Source organism: Mixophyes fleayi, chromosome 2, assembly GCF_038048845.1.
Source record: "Mixophyes fleayi isolate aMixFle1 chromosome 2, aMixFle1.hap1, whole genome shotgun sequence".
Lineage (NCBI taxonomy): Eukaryota > Metazoa > Chordata > Amphibia > Anura > Limnodynastidae > Mixophyes > Mixophyes fleayi.
Window position 1 is genome coordinate 5,376,353 of NC_134403.1, and position 26,601 is coordinate 5,402,953.

The 26,601-nt window shown below is 45.0% G+C and overlaps 1 protein-coding gene across 4 annotated transcripts in view; it reads right to left on the reverse strand.

The window, feature by feature from the left end:
- Positions 1–26,601, reverse strand: part of PDE2A (phosphodiesterase 2A) — a 661,195-nt gene that overhangs the window by 20,045 nt on the left and 614,549 nt on the right. For all 4 annotated transcript variants that reach the window (XM_075198335.1, XM_075198336.1, XM_075198339.1 and 1 more), the window contains 9 exons: positions 20,079–20,157; positions 19,069–19,246; positions 9,983–10,095; positions 9,672–9,749; positions 6,697–6,819; positions 4,550–4,620; positions 3,901–4,023; positions 2,424–2,511; positions 2,294–2,341 (listed from right to left, as the gene is read on the reverse strand). In XM_075198335.1, coding sequence (XP_075054436.1) covers positions 2,294–2,341; positions 2,424–2,511; positions 3,901–4,023; positions 4,550–4,620; positions 6,697–6,819; positions 9,672–9,749; positions 9,983–10,095; positions 19,069–19,246; positions 20,079–20,157 — 901 coding nt within the window. The remainder of the gene's footprint in view (positions 1–2,293; positions 2,342–2,423; positions 2,512–3,900; positions 4,024–4,549; positions 4,621–6,696; positions 6,820–9,671; positions 9,750–9,982; positions 10,096–19,068; positions 19,247–20,078; positions 20,158–26,601) is intronic.

A 26,601-nucleotide genomic window follows, 5' to 3' on the forward strand; every position in this document is an offset into this window, starting at 1 on the left:
AGCCGAGCTGCAAGATAACAGTAAGGCATTAGAGGATAATGTTTGCTCTGAATCAGAAATGACACCAATCCCTGTGGAGAGTCCATCCAACAGTGGGATGTCTAATCGTGAGCATTCTGATAATGTACCCATAAAGAAGGGCCCTTTCAGCAGTTCTGCTGATGTGTGCCTGAACAGCCCGAGTGTAGCCGGTGATACACAAATTGAGGATGCCACTTTGGAATTAGAAGAGGATGAGGGGGTGATTTGTGTAGGCGACGAGGGTGCTAATGATGATGTGGATGATTAGGATGCAGACAGATACCAAACTGCCTTTGTCCATTTCTTTTAATATTCTAATTCTACAGTCTATGCAGGCTGCTTCTTTTCTGTTTTAATACAAGTGGATGGGGGGGGGGGGGGGTCTGATGCAGACAGATACCAAACTGCCTTGGTCCATTTATATTTTATATTGTTCAGTCTATCCAGGCTGCATTTTTTTCTATTTTACTCCTAGTGGAGAGGGGATCTGATGCAGACAGATACCAAACTGCCTTGTCAATATCTTTTTATATTCTAATTCTACAGTCTATGCAGGCTGCTTTTTTTCTATTCAACTACAAGTGGAGGGGGGTCATAGACAGCCACCAAACTACCTTGGTCCATTTATTTTTTATATTGTTCAGTCTATCCAGGCTGCTTTTATTCTATTCAACTACAAGTGGAGGGCGGGGGGGGGGGGGGGCTATAGAGACAGAAACCAAACTGCCTTTGTCCATTTCTTTAGATATTTAACTATAAGTGTAGGGTGTGATATTCATCCAAAGACGATGGCTGCATTGCCAATATGCATAGATGGAGAGGAAGACAATCTGGTTTGTGTGTAGAATTAATGAAGGCCTACCTACCAGGAATTAAACTGTTTTTTGGATAATTTATTAGCTTTACAATTATCAAAGAAACAGGTGGAGCACTAAATTTGGTTATTTTAGGCCTAAAAACATTGATTTTGCAACAAAATAGCAAAACAAAACCAAAACCAAAACACAACGGTAATCCAGATCCAAAACCGAATACAAAACCAAAACATGGGGGTCAGTGACCATCTCTAATAATAATGACTACAATCAGGTAGGTACAGTAGTTGGGTATGATCCTTAAAGATTTAGCCTCTATCTGTGAATAAAGGATTAAATAAACTACGTAACGAAGGTCAATATAAAGCTGAAGAGATAATTGAGTTGTGTGTTTTATGTGCTTCAGTAATTATCACAAAGTCATTAGTACAGGAGGTACTGATGTTATACGATATATAATAGAGATCATATATTACATTGCAGAGCAGACAAGTCTGATGCACACATCACACAATTTATTTTAAAACAATAAAATACATTTTTCTAATCAAAAAAATTCTTCTTCTATCTAAAATGATTTTATATTTCGCTACAAATCTTTTGATAAATTTGGAAACAATAGAAACATTATTTTTAGAAAATTGAAATCAAAGTTAGATTTTAATTTAATTTTACTGTGCATCCTAAAATAAATTGACATCTTTTTACTCTATGACTTGATTTGGTTTAAACATGTAATTTGGACAACATCTTCCCAGTAAAATGTTTAGCACACAGTAGCATTTATAATAGGGGAAGTGAGATGTAATAGTATAATATTAACGGGTGCATCTCCTTCCGCCTTTATCCGAGCTGTTTGAAATGTGTATAAATAGTATAAATATTTCTAAGGATTAGTGTCTTTAAATCTACTCATAAAATCATTTTGTGTGCCATAAATATTTAATCAATGAACTAATTAATCAAACAATTGATTGAAACATTATTGCAGTAACTTAATGCTTTTGTTGAATAGTTTAATAAAAATGTCTTCGCTGCATCACTGAGATTTACTCATTGGATGACAGTTCCGGGGCCCCAATATCATCCCCAACGTAACCGGGAGACTCATCATTTGGAGGTGATGTGATACTTAGACACTGGATCCGATCCTGGGACAGGAGAAGGTGGTGGGTAAACTGAATGAGATTAGGCCATTCACCACTTAGCAACAGTGTCCTGATTACTCCTCCACCATTGGGGCCTGTTACTGGGTGCAGAAGGAACCCCGAGATTGATCCATGGCGGTAATTATGGGGTCACACACACACAGGATGACCTCACAATACCACCGGTGATGTCACAACATGTGACCAGCATGATAAGCAGATAGCAGAGATAAGCGACCCCAGACTTCTCTATAAAACTACACTAATAACCTATTGCCCCCTTTTAGGTGCTTAAGATATTCTACCTACCTCCATCACAGACCCCTCCGAGCTGTACAAAGCTGCCAGAACGGATTTCTACAAAGAAAGAGAATTATTACTTTGCAGACAAGGAGAAGCGATGACATTATGAGATCAGACATCTTTACTCAAAACTTACCGAGTCCACTTGGAAGGAATTATTAGTTCCTCTGTGGTCCAGGTCATGGCACATACACGACACAAACAAGGCAAAAATTTCAATGTCCCTGAAAGAATAAAAATATAATTCTACCCCTGCAGTACAAAGTAATATGTGGTGATAGAGAGACACAGTACAGTACAGACAGGTCTGTGAAGATACTGAGGGATAGAGAGACACAGTACAGACAGGTCTGTGGAGATACTGAGGGATAGAGAGACACAGTACAGACAGGTCTGTGAAGATACTGAGGGATAGAGAGACACAGTACAGTACAGACAGGTCTGTGAAGATACTGAGGGATAGAGACACAGTACAGTACAGACAGGTCTGTGGAGATACTGAGAGATAGAGAGACACAGTACAGTACAGTACAGACAGGTCTGTGGAGATACTGAGGGATAGAGAGACACAGTACAGTACAGACAGGTCTGTGAAGATACTGAGGGATAGAGACACAGTACAGTACAGACAGGTCTGTGGAGATACTGAGGGATAGAGAGACACAGTACAGTACAGTACAGACAGGTCTGTGGAGATACTGAGGTACAGACAGACATAGTACAGACAGGTCTGTGCATATACTGAGGGACAGAGAGACACAGTACAGTACAGACAGGTCTGTGGAGATACTGAGGGATAGAGAGACACCGTACAGTACAGACAGGTCTGTGGAGATACTGAGGGATAGAGAGACACAGTACAGTACAGTACAGACAGGTCTGTGGAGATACTGAGGGATCAGAGAGACACCGTACAGTACAGACAGGTCTGTGGAGATACTGAGGGCTAGAGAGACACAGTACAGTACAAACAGGTGTGTGGAGATACTGAGGGATAGAGAGACACAATACAGTACAGACAGGTCTGTGGAGATACTGAGGGATAGAGAGACACAGTACAGACAGGTCTGTGGAGATACTGAGGGATAGAGAGACACAGTACAGACAGGTCTGTGGAGATACTGAGGGATAGAGAGACACAGTACAGACAGGTCTGTGGAGATACTAAGGGACAGAGAGACACAGTACAGACAGGTCTGTGGAGATACTGAGGGATAGAGAGACACAGTACAGTACAGACAGGTCTGTGGAGATACTGAGGGATAGAGAGACACAGTACAGACAGGTCTGTGGAGATACTGAGGGATAGAGAGACACAGTACAGACAGGTCTGTGGAGATACTGAGGGATAGAGAGACACAGTACAGTACAGACAGGTCTGTGGAGATACTGAGGGATAGAGAGACACAGTACAGGCAGGTCTGCAATTAACAGTATATTACAAGTAGAGATGAAGGTTGTGTAGGTGATGAGAAGAGGATCAGGGAGATGCTTAGGCCGTCCTCATTCCTAGAATTAGATGTGTATCTCCCTGTAAAAGAGCGCCATCCAATGGAAGAGGCCAGGAAGTGCAGTTTATAGTGATATACACTACAACACCTGAAAGAACGTACTCCAGGTAATTGATGAGCTCCAGGTTCTTGTAGAGGAGATAGCAGAAGTGTGAGACAGAGAAGGCGTGCATCCAGTTGTGATACGGAGGGTCCCTGTATCCCTTCTTCACCATAAGGCAAAACCTGAAGACACAGAGGACACGTAACATCAATGAGCTCATTGCTGGATTCAGAATGAATTACAATATGTAGGAACCAATTACTCTCATCATCAAATCTGAAGACACCAAGAAAGTCACATCCATGTCTATCACAGATCGGTCATAGCGGCTCAGGAATTGTGGGATACGTAACTACTTCAACCCACCCAAAAAAATAATTTCCCTCTACAGTCCTGGCTGACTGATCCTGGTGATGGAGTCACAGAAACCCCACAACATATACAGGCTCCTCCCACAAAAATGGGCGCAGGATATGGAACATGACTGATAGTCCAGAATTTGTGGCCCCAAATGACCCCATGGAAATGACCTTTATAGGACTGTTGCTGTCATCTTCTGACCACCCCAGTGTCTGACGCTCGTCTCGCAGTGGGTGTGGTCAGACAGACAGGACAGCAGTCCGCAGCTGATCTTACATCAGTCCTTTATATGAATGATCCCTGTAATGTGGGGAGCAGCCCCTGCAACGGGGCAAAGAAGAAACAAACCTGATAAGTGTTGTCCGATCAATCTTGTAGTTGTTGACAAAGGTCATGTCTTCAAACATACTTAATGTAGCCTGCAGGAGGAGGAGACGTAAGTGAGTCCCTGTACACATGTATGCATGTATATGTATGCATGCATGTGTGTATCTATATATATGTAAGTGTGTGTGTATGGGTATGTATGCATGAATATGTGTATATATGTATATGTTTATGTATGTATTTAGCAGAACGACACGTAAACAGCATAAAATAGAAATAGTGTATCTATAAAACATCAGACAGCTATAAGTTTTAGGGTCAGAGGCGCATGAACACACATAAGCTTGTTTCAAGAACTAGAGATGGGTGGGCTTGGTTCCCCGAGATCCGAATCCATCCGAATTTTGCCTATCCGAGTACCGAGCCGAGCCGAGCAGGCTCGGTACTCTCCCGCCCAGTCGGAATCGGAATCGAGGCAAAACGTCATTGTGACGTATTCGTATTTCTGAGCTCGGTTCTTGCGAGATCTGAAAAGCATAAATACCTCCATAGCAATCCATCGCCATTTGACAGAGGGAGAGAGCAGGGTTAGGTCACAGGCTGTATTAGTGCAGGAACGGAGCAATACTTGTACACCTTATTCTTTCTATTATTCTTTCATTTCGAATTTATTCAATTTTATTATTAATTCAATTTCTATTAGCAATTGTTAGAACAGGAAGAGAGGACGATAGAGGAGGCTTATTTTTCAACTTTTTGCACTACAAGTGATTTGGGGTGTTCAATATTCCCCAGTGTTTTACAGTAATTTTTCTGGCTCTCACAAAAAGTCATATTTGTCAGCAGTATCTATCTAAGACAATATTTTGCACTACAAGTGCTTCGGGGTGTCCCATATTCCCCAGTGTGAAGCACTAATTTTTCTGGCTGCCAAAAGTCATATTTAGCAGCATTATCTATCTATACCAGGCCTGTCCAACCTGCGACCCTCCAGGTGTTGCGAAACTACAAGCCCCAGCATGCTTTGCCAGTGGACAACCTGTTGATAGCTGGAAGGGCATGCTGGGACTTGTAGTTTCACAACATCTGGAGGGCGGCAGGTTAGACAGGCCTGATCTATACAATATTTTGCACTACAAGTGGTTTGGGCTCATTAAAATGGATTCAAAGCAGTCCACATATGAGCAGAATCAGCAAGCAGGTGCTGGCACCAGTTCTAATGGTAGTGTTCCCAGTAAGTCATCTGGTAAAGCCTATGTAAAAGTACATAGTCTTTTTAAATCAGGGGGAAAAAAAACACACCCCAATTTTTTTTTTACCGTGTAGGATTTAGGAAACAAACACTAAAATAACATTTATGTATATACAATAATAATAGCTCACTATGTCAGTAACTGCAGTTATACTATCGGTTACTGAAGCTGTGTGTGAGGCCCCATCTTTGCCTCATCTGAGGCGGATATCACCCATCAGCCCTGCTCTGCAGCAAGGCCGTGATCTGTGTATTTATAAACCTGAATCCTAAATAACCCAGTGATAAAATGACAGATCTCCGCTGCCAGTTACTGAGGACGTTGTGTATGATCCTCACGTCTCTATCTGGGAGCACAGTGATAAATTAACACACAAAACTCTCTGGGATTTGCTGCAAATTGAAAAGTAAAGAGCTTCGCCCTCAGGATGCCGGAACAAAATGAGACTAAAGAGGAACTTTTATTTTGCAGGAGCCTCTACAGATATGTTGGGTGCTGGGATTTAATCATTCTGGATATATGTTAATGAGGAACGCAGCTTACATGTACAGTAAGATCTCCAGACAGGTGACGGCAGAGGGGGATAGAGTCCGTCACACAGATAATCAGGGTTACCTGAGCAGGCGCTGTGTAAGGGGACCCGCTGATACAACTAAATAAGGATGAAGCGGAGGAGCGTTTATAGTGACAATGACCAGTAATATTCCCAGTAATGACACTAACTATTATAATCTGTTTTCCTGTATTAGCAGTTTGTGTATCTTGTACACAACACAGGATCCTACATTGACGTCTACGACTCCCCATCCTCTCAGCACTAAATAGTTCACAGCAGCGGGTATATTATGTGCTAAGGACGGGTAAGTCTGGGGTATTAGCTGAATGTATAATAATATCACAGATTACACCACTTACCATCGTTGTGTCGTCCTCAGGGAGCGACCGAGGAGTGTAGCAGAAACTATCAAAACTGGGATCGATCTGGGAGACGGGCGGAATCCCGTTACTCTGCAGCTTCTTTGTTTCATCTTCACAGACCTAGAAATCAATAATATACTAAGGGTTAGTTAGTGCTAAGTACGAAATACCTCCCCTGTGGTCTGCAGGACTGTGCGCATCAGGAACACACAACACTAATGAGATATAACTGTTTTCCTGAAGATGATTAAAGCAAAGCGCTCGCACATCACTACCTGAGACTAGTAATTGTCCTGTCGTCATTGCTGCAGCCAGGACCGGCGCTGCAAATCGGTGAAACTAGGGCCTTAGAAGTGTCTAAGATGCTGAATCACTGACATCATATCACTCATCAGTGCACCCGCACGCAGATCAACGGCCGCTGACAGAGGGGAGAAGCAATTAGCAGCTTCCTATCTATGATGTCACAGCCCAGTGCCACACTCCCAGCCTATGGTGTCACAGTCCAACGCTACACTCCGAGCCTATGATGTCACAGTCCAGCACCACACTCCCAGCCTATGATGTCACAGACCTGTGCCACACTCCCAGCCTATGGTGTCACAGCCCAACGCTACACTCCCAGCCTATGATGTCACAGCCCAGCACCACACTCCCAGCCGATGATGTCGCAGCCCAACGATACACTCCCAGCCTATGATGTCACAGCCCAGCACCACACTCCCAGCCTATGGTGTCACAGCCCAGCACCACACTCCCAGCCTATGATATCGCAGCCCAGCACCACACTCCCAGCCTATGATGTCGCAGCCCAGCACCACACTCCCAGCCTATGATGTCGCAGCCCAGCACCACACTCCCAGCCTATGATGTCACAGCCCAACAATACACTCCCAGCCTATGATGTCACAGTCCAGCACCACACTCCCAGCCTATGATGTCACAGACCTGTGCCACACTCCCAGCCTATGGTGTCACAGCCCAGCACCACACTCCCAGTCTATGATGTCGCAGCCCAACGCTACACTCCCAGCCTATGATGTCACAGTCCAGCACCACACTCCCAGCCTATGATGTCACAGACCTGTGCTACACTCCCAGCCTATGGTGTCACAGCCCAGCACCACACTCCCAGTCTATGATGTCGCAGTCCAACGCTACACTCCCAGCCTATGATGTCACAGTCCAGCACCACACTCCCAGCCTATGATGTCACAGACCTGTGCTACACTCCCAGCCTATGATGTCACAGCCCAGCGCCATACTCCCAGCCTATGATGCAACAGCCCAACGCTACACTCCCAGCCTATCATGTCACAGCCCGGCGCCAGACTCCCAGCCTATGACTATGGTGTCACAGCCCCGCACCACACTCCCAGCCTATCGTGTCACAGTTCAGCGCCACACTCCCAGCCTATGATGTCACAGCCCAACGCCACACTCCCAGCCTATGATGTCACAGCCCAACGCCTCACTCCCAGCCTATGATGTCACAGCCCAACACTACACTCCCAGCCTATGATGTCACAGCCCAACGCTACACTCCCAGCCTATGATGTCACAGCCCAACGCTACACTCCCAGCCTATGATGTCACAGCCCAACGCCATACTCCCAGAATGAAGGGAGCAGCAGATGATGTCACCCCCACATCCCACCTGCTTAGGTAAGAAACAGCGGGTGCTTCTCTTTGCTGTTTCAGAGGCTAGGGGGGTTGCACCGCCAAGTGCGCCCACAGAGGTTACACTAGTCCTGACTTCTGCACCAGGGAGATTTTATTTCTTACAAATATATCAGTTTACAATAAACTTTATATTTTGTAATACTCATACTTGCCAACTTTGGCAAGAGGTGGTCCGGGAGATCGGAGGGAAGTGGGCATGTTGGGGGTGGGGCCGGAGGGTTCGCGCCATTAGGCCACATCCCCTAAATGAGCATCACTGTTGTTGTCCAATTACAGCAGGGGGCGGGGTTACGATGACGCGCGATTCGCATTATAATCCCACTTTAATATAGATGTCTTTAGTAACCGGGAGCTTGCCCTGCTCTCCCGGGAGTCCGGGAGGACTCCCAGAAATTCATGAGTCTCCCGGAAAATTCGGGAGAGTAGGCAACTATGGATACTCTATATTCAATCACACGGCTTCTGTCCGCAGTCTGTGCAGCTTTTCCCCTCACGGCTGAGACATCCCTATTATACCATTACTGAATCTCATTACAACAGACTGTTAGATTTCTGATGCTCCTCTTTAATAAAACTGAACTTCTAGTCCAGAGCTCCAGGATGACTGGTCAGAATTTACTGACTATGCTGGAATTTATATTATGTTTTTTGGTGGCAAATACAGTTTCATTATATAGCCGATTGGAAGGACTGTATTTACATTTTATTTAGATTACATGTGGAAGAGTTGGATAACATCACCGCAGAGTATTCACACCTGAACACACCCCGTCTATGCTGCAAACTCTGGCGAATTTGTCTGTTTTATAAGAGGGAATGTAGTAAGGAGACAGGAGGTAAATACACACTGAGGAATGTGTACAGCGACAGTAACTCGGAGTGTGAAGTCATTACACCGTGTACTCTAACACACAACAAAGGCTCATCCTCCATGGAGACTACTTATCAGTATCTGCTCCAGTCAGGGCTCAGGTGACAGAGGGAGCGCTGTCATTTACTAGGAATTATACAAGAGCGGAATCCCAGCAATACGAGAAAATCACTTCAATGAGAAAATATCACAACTTTGTCATCACGTCTGAACGGCTCTTCTATGACGTGTGATGTACATGATACACGGAGTATATATGTTCTATGTACAATGACTGTACAACACGTGTATATAGGACGGGACTCAGCATTGATCCCTGTGATACAGACATTTTATCACTGTATAAGTTAGAGTTTAGTATTTGTGCTGGAACAGAGAACATGGGGCAGGATATATCCTATAATAGAGCAGATTGTACCTTCATGTGATACATCATCATCTCATTGGCCAGGTGACTTCTGAACTGGGCCTCTCGGACCTGCTTGTACAGCAACGACTGGAGGGAAAGAATGCAGCAGATTAAAATCAATGTGTTCAGTTCTACATGACAAGAGCGAATATACGATTATAACATGGGGCTAGCAACATGTGGCTCGTGAGCATCTGGGGGACTACAAGTCCCAGCATGACCTACACAGGTATACCTATAGTACCAATAATACATGGCCTGCAAGTACTGTGGGCAGTATCAGTACTCCAGGACAGGAAAGTACTCGAGATGGATCTTACGTGAGCAATGCTGATGCCGCAGTAGATGGAGAACGCCGTAGCCAAATCTTCATCAAACTTGGTGAAACCAGGACCATTAATTTTGTTGACCAGTTCAGCCACACCGATGACCTCTACAGAAGACACAACCCCATAAATACTCTGATCAGACAGAACACAGATATATAGTGAGACAGTTTCACAACAGTGGAAAAAGCTTTTATTAACGTTGCTTTTGATAACATCTAACTTCATATTCACAAATGTCTAATTTAGGTTTGCAAAACATAAACAAAAAGGTAACATTGATCTGAAGTAACTATAATATAAGTAATTGATATAAGACTGCGAATTAAGATGAACTTTAGAGACACATCTAACATAATGTCTGTGAGTTTGGCCCAGTAAGAGTCCTGTGGTAGAAATGCTCCTGATGGCCGGAGCCGGCAGACCAGGGAGACTAGGAACAGGCAGACAATAAGTACATTTTGTTTTGCAGAATGTGATTATTTAAAAAAAGGGGCAGAGAAGGGGCATTTAGTGAATATTTCCTGCTCAACTGGGGCTGAAGATCACATTTCTCCCCAAATCTGTTTTTCACATATCCTAGAGATAAAAGAAACCAGAGGCCATGTGATATACCGTCCACGCGCAAATTATACCGGAGAACGCATTTCTAGGAGCAATGTAATAAAAAATTCAAATATGTAAAAGTGTCACACGTAATACAGACAGTCCCGGTGTCCCCTCACTCTCAGGACACATGTAATACAGACAGTCCCGGTGTCCCCTCACTCTCAGGACGCATGTAATACAGACAGTCCCTGTGTCCCCTCACTCTCAGGACACATGTAATACAGACAGTCCCGGTGTCCCCTCACTCTCAGGACGCATGTAATACAGACAGTCCCGGTGTCCCCTCACTCTCAGGACACACGTAATACAGACAGTCCCAGTGTCCCCTCACTCTCAGGACACACGTAATACAGACAGTCCCAGTGTCCCCTCACTCTCAGGACACATGTAATACAGACAGTCCCGGTGTCCTCTCACTCTCAGGACACGTGTAATACAGACAGTCCCAGTGTCCCCTCACTCTCAGGACACATGTAATACAGACAGTCCCGGTGTCCCCTCACTCTCAGGACACATGTAATACAGACAGTCCCGGTGTCCCCTCACTCTCAGGACACATGTAATACAGACAGTCCCGGTGTCCCCTCACTCTCAGGACGCATGTAATACAGACAGTCCCTGTGTCCCCTCACTCTCAGGACACATGTAATACAGACAGTCCCGGTGTCCCCTCACTCTCAGGACGCATGTAATACAGACAGTCCCGGTGTCCCCTCACTCTCAGGACACACGTAATACAGACAGTCCCAGTGTCCCCTCACTCTCAGGACACACGTAATACAGACAGTCCCAGTGTCCCCTCACTCTCAGGACACATGTAATACAGACAGTCCCGGTGTCCTCTCACTCTCAGGACACATGTAATACAGACAGTCCCAGTGTCCCCTCACTCTCAGGACACATGTAATACAGACAGTCCCGGTGTCCCCTCACTCTCAGGACACATGTAATACAGACAGTCCCGGTGTCCCCTCACTCTCAGGACACATGTAATACAGACAGCCCTGATGTCCCCTCACTCTCAGGACACATGTAATACAGACAGTCCCGGTGTCCCCTCACTCTCAGGACACACGTAATACAGACAGTCCCGGTGTCCCCTCACTCTCAGGACACATGTAATACAGACAGTCCCGGTGTCCCCTCACTCTCAGGACACATGTAATACAGACAGTCCCAGTGTCCCCTCACTCTCAGGACACACGTAATACAGACAGTCCCGGTGTCCCCTCACTCTCAGGACACATGTAATACAGACAGTCCCGGTGTCCTCTCACTCTCAGGACACACGTAATACAGACAGTCCCAGTGTCCCCTCACTCTCAGGACACATGTAATACAGACAGTCCCAGTGTCCCCTCACTCTCAGGACACACGTAATACAGACAGTCCCGGTGTCCCCTCACTCTCAGGACACATGTAATACAGACAGTCCCGGTGTCCCCTCACTCTCAGGACACATGTAATACAGACAGTCCCAGTGTCCCCTCACTCTCAGGACACACGTAATACAGACAGTCCCGGTGTCCCTTCACTCTCAGGACACATGTAATACAGACAGTCCCAGTGTCCCCTCACTCTCAGGATACATGTAATACAGACAGTCCCAGTGTCCCCTCACTCTCAGGATACATGTAATACAGACAGTCCCAGTGTTCCCTCACTCTCAGGACACATGTAATACAGACAGTCCCGGTGTCTCCTCACTCTCAGGACACATGTAATACAGACAGTCCCGGTGTCCCCTCACTCTCAGGACACATATAATAAAGACAGTCCCGGTGTCCCCTCACTCTCAGGATACATGTAATACAGACAGTCCCGGTGACCCCTCACTCTCAGGACACATGTAATACAGACAGTCCCGGTGTCTCCTCACTCTCAGGACACATGTAATACAGACAGTCCCGGTGTCCCCTCACTCTCAGGACACATGTAATACAGACAGTCCCGGTGTCCCCTCACTCTCAGGACACATGTAATACAGACAGTCCCGGTGTCCCCTCACTCTCAGGACGCATGTAATACAGACAGTCCCGGAGTCCCCTCACTCTCACGACACATGTAATACAGACAGTCCCGGTGTCCCCTCACTCTCAGGACACATGTAATACAGACAGTCCTGCTGTCCGCTCACTCTCAGGACACATGTAATACAGACAGTCCCGGTGTTCCCTCACTCTCAGGACACATGTAATGCAGACAGTCCCGGTGTCCCCTCACTCTCAGGACGCATGTAATACAGACAGTCCCAGTGTCCCCTCACTCTCAGGATACATGTAATACAGACAGTCCCAGTGTTCCCTCACTCTCAGGACACATGTAATACAGACAGTCCCGGTGTCCTCTCACTCTCAGGACACATGTAATACAGACAGTCCCGGTGTCCCCTCACTCTCAGGACACGTAATACAGACAGTCCCGGTGTCCCCTCACTCTCAGGACACATGTAATACAGACAGTCCCGATGTCCCCTCACTCTCAGGACACATGTAATACAGACAGTCCCGGTGTCCCCTCACTCTCAGGACACATGTAATACAGACAGTCCCGGTGTCCCCTCACTCTCAGGACACATGTAATACAGACAGTCCCGGTGTCCCCTCACTCTCAGGACACATGTAATACAGACAGTCCCAGTGTCCCCTCACTCTCAGGACACACGTAATACAGACAGTCCCGGTGTCCCCTCACTCTCAGGACACATGTAATACAGACAGTCCCAGTGTCCCCTCACTCTCAGGATACATGTAATACAGACAGTCCCAGTGTTCCCTCACTCTCAGGACACATGTAATACAGACAGTCCCGGTGTCTCCTCACTCTCAGGACACATGTAATACAGACAGTCCCGGTGTCCCCTCACTCTCAGGACACATATAATAAAGACAGTCCCGGTGTCCCCTCACTCTCAGGATACATGTAATACAGACAGTCCCGGTGACCCCTCACTCTCAGGACACATGTAATACAGACAGTCCCGGTGTCTCCTCACTCTCAGGACACATGTAATACAGACAGTCCCGGTGTCCCCTCACTCTCAGGACACATGTAATACAGACAGTCCCGGTGTCCCCTCACTCTCAGGACACGTGTAATACAGACAGTCCCGGTGTCCCCTCACTCTCAGGACACATGTAATACAGACAGTCCCGGTGTCCCCTCACTCTCAGGACACATATAATAAAGACAGTCCCGGTGTCCCCTCACTCTCAGGATACATGTAATACAGACAGTCCCGGTGACCCCTCACTCTCAGGACACATGTAATACAGACAGTCCCGGTGTCTCCTCACTCTCAGGACACATGTAATACAGACAGTCCCGGTGTCCCCTCACTCTCAGGACACATGTAATACAGACAGTCCCGGTGTCCCCTCACTCTCAGGACACGTGTAATACAGACAGTCCCGGTGTCCACTCACTCTCAGGACGCATGTAATACAGACAGTCCCGGTGTCCCCTCACTCTCACGACACATGTAATACAGACAGTCCCGGTGTCCCCTCACTCTCAGGACACGTAATACAGACAGTCCCGGTGTCCCCTCACTCTCAGGACACATGTAATACAGACAGTCCCGATGTCCCCTCACTCTCAGGACACATGTAATACAGACAGTCCCGGTGTCCCCTCACTCTCAGGACACATGTAATACAGACAGTCCCGGTGTCCCCTCACTCTCAGGACACATGTAATACAGACAGTCCCGGTGTCCCCTCACTCTCAGGACACATGTAATACAGACAGTCCCGGTGTCCCCTCACTCTCAGGACACATGTAATACAGACAGTCCCGATGCCCCCTCACTCTCAGGACACATGTAATACAGACAGTCCCGGTGTCCCCTCACTCTCAGGACACATGTAATACAGACAGTCCCGGTGTCACCTCACTCTCAGGACACGTAATACAGACAGTCCCGGTGTCCCCTCACTCTCAGGACACATGTAATACAGACAGTCCCGATGTCCCCTCACTCTCAGGACACATGTAATACAGACAGTCCAGTGTCCCCTCACTCTCAGGACACATGTAATACAGACAGTCCCGGTGTCCCCTCACTCTCAGGACACATGTAATACAGACAGTCCCGGTGTCCCCTCACTCTCAGGACACATGTAATACAGACAGGCCCGATGTCCCCTCACTCTCAGGACACATAATACAGAAAGTCCCGGTGTCCCCTCACTCTCAGGACACATGTAATACAGACAGTCCAGTGTCCCCTCACTCTCAGGACACATGTAATACAGACAGTCCCGTCACTCTCAGGACACATGTAATACAGACAGTCCTGATGTCCCCTCACTCTCAGGACACATGTAATACAGACAGTCCCATCACTCTCAGGACACATGTAATACAGACAGTCCCATCACTCTCAGGACACATGTAATACAGACAGGGCCGATGTCCCCTCACTCTCAGGACACATAATACAGACAGTGCCGGTGTCCCCTCACTCTCAGGACACATGTAATACAGACAGTCCTGCTGTCCCCTCACTCTCAGGACACATGTAATACAGACAGTCCCAGTGTCCCCTCACTCTCAGGACACATGTAATACAGACAGTCCCGGTGTCCCCTCACTCTCAGGACACATGTAATACAGACAGTCCCAGTGTCCCCTAACTCTCAGGACACATGTAATACAGACAGTCCCGGTGTCCCTTCACTCTCAGGACACATGTAATACAGACAGTCCCAGTGTCCCCTCACTCTCAGGACACATGTAATACAGACAGTCCCGGTGTCCCCTCACTCTCAGGACACATGTAATACAGACAGTCCAGTGTCCCCTCACTCTCAGGACACATGTAATACAGACAGTCCCGTCCCTCTCAGGACACATGTAATACAGACAGTCCTGATGTCCCCTCACTCTCAGGACACATGTAATACAGACAGTCCCATCACTCTCAGGACACATGTAATACAGACAGTCCCATCACTCTCAGGACACATGTAATACAGACAGGCCCGATGTCCCCTCACTCTCAGGACACATAATACAGACAGTCCCGGTGTCCCCTCACTCTCAGGACACATGTAATACAGACAGTCCCGGTGTCCCCTCACTCTCAGGACACATGTAATACAGACAGTCCAGTGTCCCCTCACTCTCAGGACACATGTAATACAGACAGTCCCGTCACTCTCAGGACACATGTAATACAGACAGTCCCGTCACTCTCAGGACACATGTAATACAGACAGTCCTGATGTCCCCTCACTCTCAGGACACATGTAATACAGACAGTCCCATCACTCTCAGGACACATGTAATACAGACAGTCCCATCACTCTCAGGACACATGTAATACAGACAGGCCCGATGTCCCCTCACTCTCCGGACACATAATACAGACAGTCCCGGTGTCCCCTCACTCTCAGGACACATGTAATACAGACAGTCCTGCTGTCCCCTCACTCTCAGGACACATGTAATACAGACAGTCCCAGTGTCCGCTCACTCTCAGGACACATGTAATACAGACAGTCCCGGTGTCCCCTCACTCTCAGGACACATGTAATACAGACAGTCCCAGTGTCCCCTAACTCTCAGGACACATGTAATACAGACAGTCCTGCTGTCCCCTCACTCTCAGGACACATGTAATACAGACAGTCCCAGTGTCCCCTCACTCTCAGGACACATGTAATACAGACAGTCCCGGTGTCCCCTCACTCTCAGGACACATGTAATACAGACAGTCCCGGTGTCTCCTCACTCTCTGGACACATGTAATACAGACAGTCCCATCACTCTCAGGACACATGTAATACAGACAGTCCCCTCACTCTCAGGACATGTAATACAGGCAGTCCCGGTGTCCCCTCACTCTCAGGACACATGTAATACAGACAGTCCCGGTGTCCTCTCACTCTCAGGACACATGTAATACAGACAGTCTCATCACTCTCAGGACACATGTAATACAGACAGTCCCATCACTCTCAGGACACATGTTATACAGACAGTCCTGATGTCCCCTCACTCTCAGGACACATGTAATACAGACAGTCCCATCACTCTCAGGACACATGTAATACAGACAGTCCCATCACTCTCAGGACACATGTAATACAGACAGGCCCGATGTCCCCTCACTCTCAGGACACATAATACAGACAGTCCCAGTGTCCCCTCACTTTCAGGACACATGCAATACAGACAGTCCTGGTGTCCCCTCACTCTCAGGACACATGTAATACAGACAGTCCCTGTGTTCCCTCACTCTCAGGACACATGTAATACAGACAGTCCTGCTGTCCCCTCACTCTCAGGACACGTGTAATACAGACAGTACCGGTGTCCCCTAACTTTTAGGACACATGTAATACAGACAGTCCTGCTGTCCCCTCACTCTCAGGACACATGTAATACAGACAGTCCCGGTGTCCCCTAACCCTCAGGACACATGTAATACAGACAGTCCTGCTGTCCCCTCACTCTCAGGACACATGTAATACAGACAGCCCTGATGTCCCCTCACTCTCAGGACACTTGTAATACAGACAGTACCAGTGTCCCCTCACTCTCAGGACACATGTAATACAGACAGTCCTGGTGTCTCCTCACTCTCAGGACACATGTAATACAGACAGTCCCGGTGTCCCCTCACTCTCACGACACATGTAATACAGACAGTCCCGGTGTCCCCTCACTCTCAGGACACATGTAATACAGACAGTCCTGCTGTCCCCTCACTCTCAGGACACATGTAATACAGACAGTCCCAGTGTCCCCTCACTCTCAGGACACATGTAATACAGACAGTCCCAGTGTCCCCTCACTCTCAGGACACATGTAATACAGACAGTCCCAGTGTCCCCTCACTCTCAGGACACATGTAATACAGACAGTCCCGGTGTCCCCTCACTCTCACGACACATGTAATACAGACAGTCCCGGTGTCCCCTCACTCTCAGGACACATGTAATACAGACAGTCCCAGTGTCCCCTCACTCTCAGGACACATGTAATACAGACAGTCCCGCTGTCCCCTCATTCTCAGGACACATGTAATACAGACAGTACCGGTCTCCCCTCAGTCTCAGGACACATGTAATACAGAAAGTCCCTGTGTCCCCTCACTCTCAGGACACATGTAATACAGACAGTCCCGATGTCCCCTCACTCTCAGGACACATGTAATACAGACCGTCCCGCTGTCCCCTCACTCTCAGGACACATGTAATACAGACAGTACCGGTGTCCCCTCACTCTCAGGACACATGTAATACAGACAGTCCCTGTGTCCCCTCACTCTCAGGACACATGTAATACAGACAGTCCCTGTGTCCCCTCACTCTCAGGACACATGTAATACAGACAGTCCCGGTGTCCTCTCACTCTCAGGACACATGTAATACAGAAAGCACCTATGTGCCCTCTTAAGAATACATTTAAAACTTAAGGGAAACTGAGCTGAATCTTAGGAAAATGTGGAAAAGTTAATGAAGGAGGCGACTGGGTTGTGTTTAATGGATGTACTTTGAAAGATATTTTTCTTGTTTCTGCCATATAAAATCCAGCTGGATCCAAAAGCTGAGAGGGAACCTCACCAGGGAACTTCTAGAATCCAGAATGGATTTGTGCTGTGGGCTTTCTCTTGTCCTGTGAGAGATAATTGTCACCGGTGTATGTTGTAGATTTATTTCTGGTTACCGTACATTAGAATCTGACATCTCAGTATAGTAATAATGATATGTAGGTCGGCTGACTCACTCTGGATCAGTGCTGGGAGGTGTCAGATACACAGATGTATCCAGCATTATAATGAGTAGAAATACTGCTGACTGGGAGTCATTACTCTGTCTGTGCACATTGTGTGTTCAGGTTACATCAACCACTGTCAGACATAGGGGAAAGGTCGGCACTCACATTATTGTGCAGACAGAAAGCAGGGACATCTCCCTGTTATAATAAGTCTGTTGTGTGCCTTGGATATTAAAACATTTATTTCCTGCTTTTGAGACTAACGGCTGTAAATGTGTCTTCTCTGGTTAAATTCAGGATTGTCCCAGGAAACCGTTAGATAAATAGGGTTTCAGATGCACAGATACATCATTTGTAATAAAGTAATGTAATTAAGAGATATTTCTACTCACAAAGTAAATGTTTCCTAACATCCCCCCTCACAGAACTAGCAGGACTGTGGTAGCCCAGGCCAAGGACCCCAGACTCATCACCGGTAGCAGATTCGGTGTAACAATAACAGGGGGGAGAGGGGCAGGAGATGATTTGCTTTATGTAGAGGAGAAGTTTAATTAAGGTTGGTGGTCCAAAATTATTATTAATTATGATGGTTCATTATGACTGCACAGAATAGGAATTGTTTCCATTTTCTGGGTATCTCAATAATCAAACTTTACCAATGACATGTGGGAATGACATTTGGATTACATTGTATACAATGCAGACATCTAGCAGTCAGCCTGACGGACAGCTGTATCACTCACCATTGCTCTCATTTTTAATGGGAAAACACAGGATATTCCTGGTCCGGAATCCCGTGCTGTCGTCCACCCCGCGGTAGAACAGAGGATGGGAGTAAGCGTCTTTAATGTTCAAGATCTGCCCGGTTGTTGCCACATGTCCAGCAATTCCCTGATCGGCTGGTATCCGTATCTCGTAGCTCTGCAGAGAGCGGACACAGAGGTGGTGTAGAGAGCCTTACTACAGATATATATATATACCTATCCGCCTCCCTCCCCCCTCCCCGTCTATGGGTACAGTTCTGCCAACACTGTTACTGCAGGACCCAAGAACACTTGTTTTAGTCTAATCATGGATCTGTTATTTTTTTATGCATATCTGATTCCACACATCATAACTACTCAAGACGTCTATTAAAGGACAAAACGTGATTTTTAACATATTTTAACATTAAGGATAAACGAATGATACAAGTGACTGAACTACAAATGTATAATATTGCTATTAATTATAGTTTTGATCATTAGCAGCAGGATTTCTCTTACTGAATGTAGTTCCTTTTATCAGTCTGTAGATGGCAGTGTTACAAGAGAAACTGCTCTATATACACAACAGTGGAAACATTGCCCCCTACAGGCTGGAAATAGGTACTTCACAACTTTTCATATTTGATAACCACATTGTTTTGCTTAAACCCCTTTGTGTCCCCTCCTCTTCCTGAGCCTTGTTCCTCAGTCCTCAGTTTCTACTGCTGTTCCTACACCTCTCAACATTTATACATGCAAAATCAGTACAAAATAGACCTCACCCCTAATCTGCCCAGAACCCAATCATGATCTGCCCAAACACACAGGTTTGCTGAGGCCACACCCACTTCCACATGAGCTCCACCTATTGAGGTCTGCACATCGTGACTGTAGGCCTTTTCCCCGGGGTATGTATTGCTCTGTGTCCCCAGCATCTCTAACCGTTTGGTTGTATATAATAAAAGATCTTGAGTTCATCAATATGAAATAAAATATATTTAATTCACCTCGTCATCTACGACCCCTCCATCAAACACTTTGGCTACTAGTTCGTGGCTGTGTCTCTCGAGCAGGAACACTGAACATCTGTCAGGAAACAGGGACGTTAGTTACACACAATGTCCAAACTTCTGCTTCTACAACAACATCACAATCAGACTAACTCCTAGAAAATGTCTGTGGGTCCAGTTCCGAGACAGCAGTTTTATGTAGATCTAATGAGACCTGTTCATGAAAAGGGACAGAAGGGTGGCACACTGGTTAGCATTGCTGCCTCACAGCACTGGGGTAATAAGTTTGATTCCTACCATCTGTGTGGAGTTTGTATGTTCTCCCCGTGTTTGTGTGGGTTTCCTCCGGGTGCTCCGGTTTCCTCCCACACTCCAGAAAAATACTGGGAGCTTAATTGGTTTCCAATAAAAATGATGGGTCTATGAGTGATTAGTTTAAGACACAACTGAGACTAAACCGAGCAGTAATTTAGGAGAAAAGTTTAGATTAGTGCAGGAGTGGCAGAGTCTAGACCTTAAAACTAAGATGTTCACTATGTGAATTTCCAGCTAAATAATGACAATATGATCCGATCCCAGACAATGTGTAATATGTGGACATGTATAGATTTAAATTGTTGCTGATTTGTTCATCTCGCATGTATACCTGCACACACATACATACACATGTATAACTGCACACACATACATACACATGTATAACTGCACACACATACATACACATGTATAACTGCACACACATACATACACATGTATAATGGCACACACATACATATGCATGTATAACGGCACACACATACATACACATGTATAACGGCACACACATACATACACATGTATAACTCATACTTGCCATCTTATGGCAAGTATGATCCGGGAGCCTGCCAGGGAAGGTAGGCGTGCATGGGACGGGGCTCCGAAATCACGTCAATTTGGCCCTGCCCCGTAACGTAATGACGCAAAATTTGACGCAAATGGTGAATCGTGGCGTTTTGGACCTAATTCTGCCCACTTCCCTAGGAAGTGGGCAGATCCAGAAGATTGCTACACTCTCCCGGGAGTTCGTGAGACTCACGTGAAATGCGGGAGTCTCCTGGACATTCCGGGAGAGTTGGCAAGTATGGTATAACTGCACAGACATACATACACATGTATAACTGCACACACATACACACACATGCATAACGGCACACACATACATACACATGTATAATGGCACACACATACATGCACATGTATAACTGCACAAGCATACATAACCATGTATAACAGCACACACATACATAAACATGTATAATGGCACACATATACATTCACATGTATAACTGCACAAACATACATAACCATGTATAACAGCACAAACATACATACACATGTATCATGGAACACACATACATACACATGTATATCAGCCACACACAAATACATACACATGTATAACGGCACACACCTACATATACATGTATCATGGCACACACATACATACACATGTATAACAGCACACACATATACATACACATGTATCACGGCACACACATACATAACGGCACACACCTACATACATATGTATAACAGCACACACATACACCACACATGTATAATGGCACACACATACATACACAGTATCACGGCACACACTTACATATGTATAACGGCACAAACCTACATACACATGTATAACGGCACACACATATACATACACATGTATCACGTCACACACATACATACACATGTATAACGGCACACACCTACATACACATGCATAACGGCACACACCTACATAACCATGTATAACGGCACACACATACACACACATGTATAATGGCACACACATACACACACATGTATAATGGCACACACATACATTCATATGTATAATGGCACATACATACACACGTATAACGGCATACACATGTATAACGGCACACACATACATACACATGTTTCACAGCACACACATACACACACACACATGTATCACGGCACACACATACATACACATGTATCATGGCACACACATACAAACACATGTATAATGGCACACACATACTTATACACATGTATCACGGCACACACATACATAACCATGTATAACAGCACACACATACATACACATGTATCATGGCACACACATACAAACACATGTATAATGGCACACACATACTTATACACATGTATAACGGCACACACATACATAACCATGTATAACAGCACACACATACATACACATGTATCACGACACACACATATACATACACATGTATCACAACACACACATACATACACATGTATATCAGCACACACATTCATAACCATGTATAATGGCACACACATACACACACATGTATCAAGGCACACACCTACATAACCATGTATAACGGCACACACATACACACACATGTATACCGGCACACACACACATTCACATTTATAACGGCATATACATACACATGTATAATGGCATACACATGTATCAAGGCGCACACATACATACACATGTATCATGGCACACACATGCATATGTATCACGGCACACACATGTATAATGGCACACACATACATACACATGTATCATGGCATACACATACATACACATGTATGTCATCACACACATACATACAAATGTATCACGGCACACACATAAATACACATGTATCACGGCACACACACCTACATATACATGTATCACGGCACACACATACATACACATGTATAACAGCACACACATTCATAACGGCACACACATACATATGTATCACGGCACACACATACATACACATGTATCACGGTAAACACATATACATACACATGTATCACGGCACACACCTACATACACATATATAACGGCACACACATACACATGTATCACGGCACACACATACATATGTATAACGGCACACACCTACATACACATGTATCATGGCACACACATACATACACATGTATAACGGCACACACCTACATACACATGTATAACGGCACACACCTACATACACATGTATCACGGCACACACATACATATGTATAACGGCATACACATAAACAGACATGTATAACGGCACACACCAACACAGACATGTATAACGGCACACACATGCATACACATGTATAATGGCACACACATACATACACATGTATCACGGCACACACATACACACACATGTATCACGGCATACACATATACATACACATGTATCACGGCACACACATACATAACGGCACACACCTACATACATATGTATAACAGCACACACATACACACACATGTATAATGGCACACACATACATACACATGTATCACGGCACACACATACACACACATGTATCACGGCATACACATATATCATGGCACACACATACATACACATGTATCACGGCACACACATATACATACACATGTATCACGGCACACACATACATAACGGCACACACCTACATACATATGTATAACAGCACACACATACACACACATGTATAATGGCACACACATACATACACATGTATAATGGCACACACATACATACACATGTATCACGGCACACACTTACATATGTATAACGGCACACACCTACATACACATGCATAACGGCACACACATATACACACACATGTATCACGTCACACACATACATAACCATGTATAACGGCACACACATACACACACATGTATAATGGCACACACATACACACACATGTATAATGGCACACACATACATTCATATGTATAATGGCACATACATACACATGTATAACGGCATACACATGTATAACGGCACACACATACATACACATGTTTCACGGCACACACATACACACACATGTATCACGGCACACACATACATACACATGTATCATGGCACACACATACAAACACATGTATAATGGCACACACATACTTATACACATGTATAACGGCACACACATACATAACCATGTATAACAGCACACACATACATACACATGTATCACGACACACACATATACATACACATGTATCACAACACACACATACATACACATGTATATCAGCACACACATTCATAACCATGTATAATGGCACACACATACACACACATGTATCACGGCACACACCTACATAATCATGTATAACGGCACACACATACACACACATGTATACCGGCACACACACACATTCACATTTATAACGGCATATACATACACATGTATAACGGCATACACATGTATCAAGGCGCACACATACATACACATGTATCATGGCACACACATGTATCACGGCACACACATGCATATGTATCACGGCACACACATGTATAATGGCACACACATACATACACATGTATCATGGCATACACATACATACACATGTATGTCATCACACACATACATACATATGTATCACGGCACACACATACATACACATGTATCACGGTAAACACATATACATACACATGTATCACGGCACACACCTACATACACATGTATAACGGCACACACATACACATGTATCACGGCACACACATACATATGTATAACGGCACACACCTACATTCACATGTATCATGGCACACACATACATACACATGTATAACGGCACACACCTACATACACATGTATAACGGCACACACCTACATACACATGTATAACGGCACACATATATACATACACATGTATCACGGCACACACATACATATGTATAACGGCATACACATAAACAGACATGTATAACGGCACAAACCAACACAGACATGTATGACGGCACACACATGCATACACATGTATAACGGCACACACATACATACACATGTATAACGGCACACACATGCATACACATGTATCACGGCACACACATTCATACACATGTATAACGGCACACACATACATAACCATGTATAACAGCACACACATACATAAACATGTATCACGGCACATACATACATACACATGTATCATGGCACACACATACACACACACACATGTATAACTGCACACACATACATACACATGTATAACTGCACACACCTACATACACATGTATAACGGCACAAACATACATACACATGTATCACGGCACACACATACATACACATGTATAACTGCACACACATACACATGTATCACGACACACATATACATACACATGTATAACGGCACACACATACATACACATGTATCACGGTAAACACATATACATACACATGTATCACGGCACACACCTACATACACATGTATAACGGCACACACATACACATGTATCACGGCACACACATACATATGTATAACGGCACACACCTACATTCACATGTATCATGGCACACACATACATACACATGTATAACGGCACACACCTACATACACATGTATAACGGCACACACCTACATACACATGTATAACGGCACACATATATACATACACATGTATCACGGCACACACATACATATGTATAACGGCATACACATAAACAGACATGTATAACGGCACAAACCAACACAGACATGTATGACGGCACACACATGCATACACATGTATAACGGCACACACATACATACACATGTATAACGGCACACACATGCATACACATGTATCACGGCACACACATTCATACACATGTATAACGGCACACACATACATAACCATGTATAACAGCACACACATACATAAACATGTATCACGGCACATACATACATACACATGTATCATGGCACACACATACACACACACACATGTATAACTGCACACACATACATACACATGTATAACTGCACACACCTACATACACATGTATTACAGCACACACATACATACACATGTATCACGGCACACACATACACACACATGTATAACTGCACACACCTACATACACATGTATAACGGCACACACATACATACACATGTATCACGGCACACATATACATACACATGTATCACGGCACACACATATACATACACATGTATCACGGCACACACATTCATACACATGTATAACGGCACACACCTACATACACATGTATAACAGCACACGCATACATACAAATGTATCACGGCACACACATTCATAACGGTACACACATACATACACATGTATCATGGCACACACATACATACACATTTATCATGGCACACACATATACATACACATGTATCACGGCACACACATACATACACATGTATCATGGCACACACATACATACACATTTATCATGGCACACACACCTACATACACATGTATAACTGCACACACATACATACACATGTATAACTGCACACACCTACATACACATGTATTACAGCACATACATACATACACAAGTATCATGGCACACACATACACACACATGTATAACTGTACACACATACATACACATTTATAACTGCACACACCTACATACACATGTATTACAGCACACACATACATACACATGTATCACGGCACACACATATACATACACATGTATCACGGCACACACATACATACACTTGTATAACGGCACACACCTACATACACATGTATAACAGCACACGCATACATACAAATGTAT